At 42.3% G+C, this 1,786-nt stretch overlaps 1 protein-coding gene across 1 annotated transcript; it reads left to right on the top strand.

Moving 5' to 3' along the window:
* Positions 1 to 349: 349 nt before the first annotated feature.
* LOC136075952 (piggyBac transposable element-derived protein 3-like) lies at positions 350 to 1,069 on the top strand. The gene has a single exon (XM_065789402.1). The coding sequence runs from the start codon at positions 350 to 352 to the stop codon at positions 1,067 to 1,069; it is 720 nt and encodes a 239-aa protein (XP_065645474.1).
* The last annotated feature ends 717 nt before the right edge of the window (positions 1,070 to 1,786 follow it).

The raw sequence follows: 1,786 nt of genomic DNA, 5'->3' as shown, positions 1-1,786 counted from the left end.
CTAGCCGCAGGAGGGTAGAGGTTTTCAAACAGTTTATTCACCTCGGAATAGAAGGCATTTTCATCAGTTTGTAGACACTGTATGACTCCTTGTAAATATGTGAGCCTTATCTAATATAAAATAATTAAACTACAGCAGTCTGGTATTTATGTAAGTTACTGTGACCCACCTTATTTCCCCTCTGAGTTCTTATATTTGAAGGTTGAAAGTTGTTTATTGTTAATTTTTATTATTATTTTACTGCTATTTTATAATGACGTAATTTGTGGGAATGCTTTGACGTCATTTCAACATCAGAGCAAATAAATAAGTAATAACTAATTTCATATATTTTGCAGGTACCGGCTTCATGAGGTGCTACAATTGTTATTGGAATGATGTTATTGGAATGGAAGAGTCGGACGGTGCAGAAGACACTGCAGAGGAGGACAATGCAGAAAATAATACACAGGACACTGCAGATGATATAGTGGAACAGGGTCCGCAGCACAAGAGAACAAAGAAACAAGTTCCGTATAAACCGTCATGGGTCAAAAGCGACTTCAAGAAGGCCGTCAGAAAGGAAAAGTTTCCATGGACCATACCCCCACCTAAAGTAAAAAAACATCTGTCACCAGTGTCATTATTTGAATTGTTCATGACACCAGAAATAATGCACAGAATATGCAACGAAAGCAAAGAATACGCTGCTCAAAAAGGCCATGACAATTTTGATATGGACATTACATCACTCAAGCTTTTCCTATCGATTCTTCTAATAAGCGGCTATGCTCCTCTGCCTCGTCGCCCTATGTATTGGGAAACTGCGAGGGATGTACACAATTCCATGGTGTCGGCCGCTATGTCACGCAATGAATTCAGTTCCATAATGAGTAATATACATTTTGCCAATAACAACAAACTTGATATGACTGACAGGTTTGCCAAAGTCCGCCCTCTTATCCAGTCCATCAATGCTGCTTGCCTGGCAAACTTTCAGCCTGAACAAATCATCAGCATCAACGAAAGTATGATCCCTTATTACGGAAAACACGGTGCAAAGCAATACATCCCTGGCAAACCCATCTAGTTCGGGTATAAGATGTGGGTGGCAGCAACTCGTTTGGGATATGTAATCAATTCCTACCCATATCAAGGTGCCGGCACGACAGATAAAGATCTGGGTCTCGGTGGATCGGTGGTGGTCAATCTCAGAAAAGATTTACCAAAACGTGACGGTAATTTCTTTCACATTGTGTTTGACAACCTCTTTACCAGCCCACGACTGTTGCGCTTACTAGCGGATGGCCGCCACGGGCATTCTCCGTTCTAACCGAACTGAAGGTGCGCCATTGAAAAACATCAAAGCAATGGACAAGCTGCCTCGTGGCTCGCATGACGTTTCCCTGGATCAAAAGGCTAATGTATGCTTGGTACGCTGGCATGACAGTAAGGTTGTGACAGTCGCATCAACTTACGCTGGTGTCGCACCACTTCGCAAAGCTAAGAGATATTCATCAGCACAGAAGAAGCGCGTAGACAGCCTTCAGTAATACAACTGCACAATTATGGGATGGGCGGTGTGGACCGCCTAGACCAAAATCTAGCTTGCTATATAATTCAGCACCGATCAAAGAATTGGTATTGGCCAATATTTAGATTTTGTGTTGATTTGGCCGTTCAGAACGTCTTCCAGCTATACCGTATGCATGAGAAAATACCTGGCGCCCCGGAGCATGATCTGCTGTCATTTCGACGTCAGATTGCACAAATCTATGTGCAAACACTATCAATGAAGAAGAATTCA

Source organism: Hydra vulgaris, chromosome 02, assembly GCF_038396675.1.
Source record: "Hydra vulgaris chromosome 02, alternate assembly HydraT2T_AEP".
Lineage (NCBI taxonomy): Eukaryota > Metazoa > Cnidaria > Hydrozoa > Anthoathecata > Hydridae > Hydra > Hydra vulgaris.
Note: the sequence above shows the minus strand (reverse complement) of the source record. Positions and strands in the feature narration are given on the sequence as shown.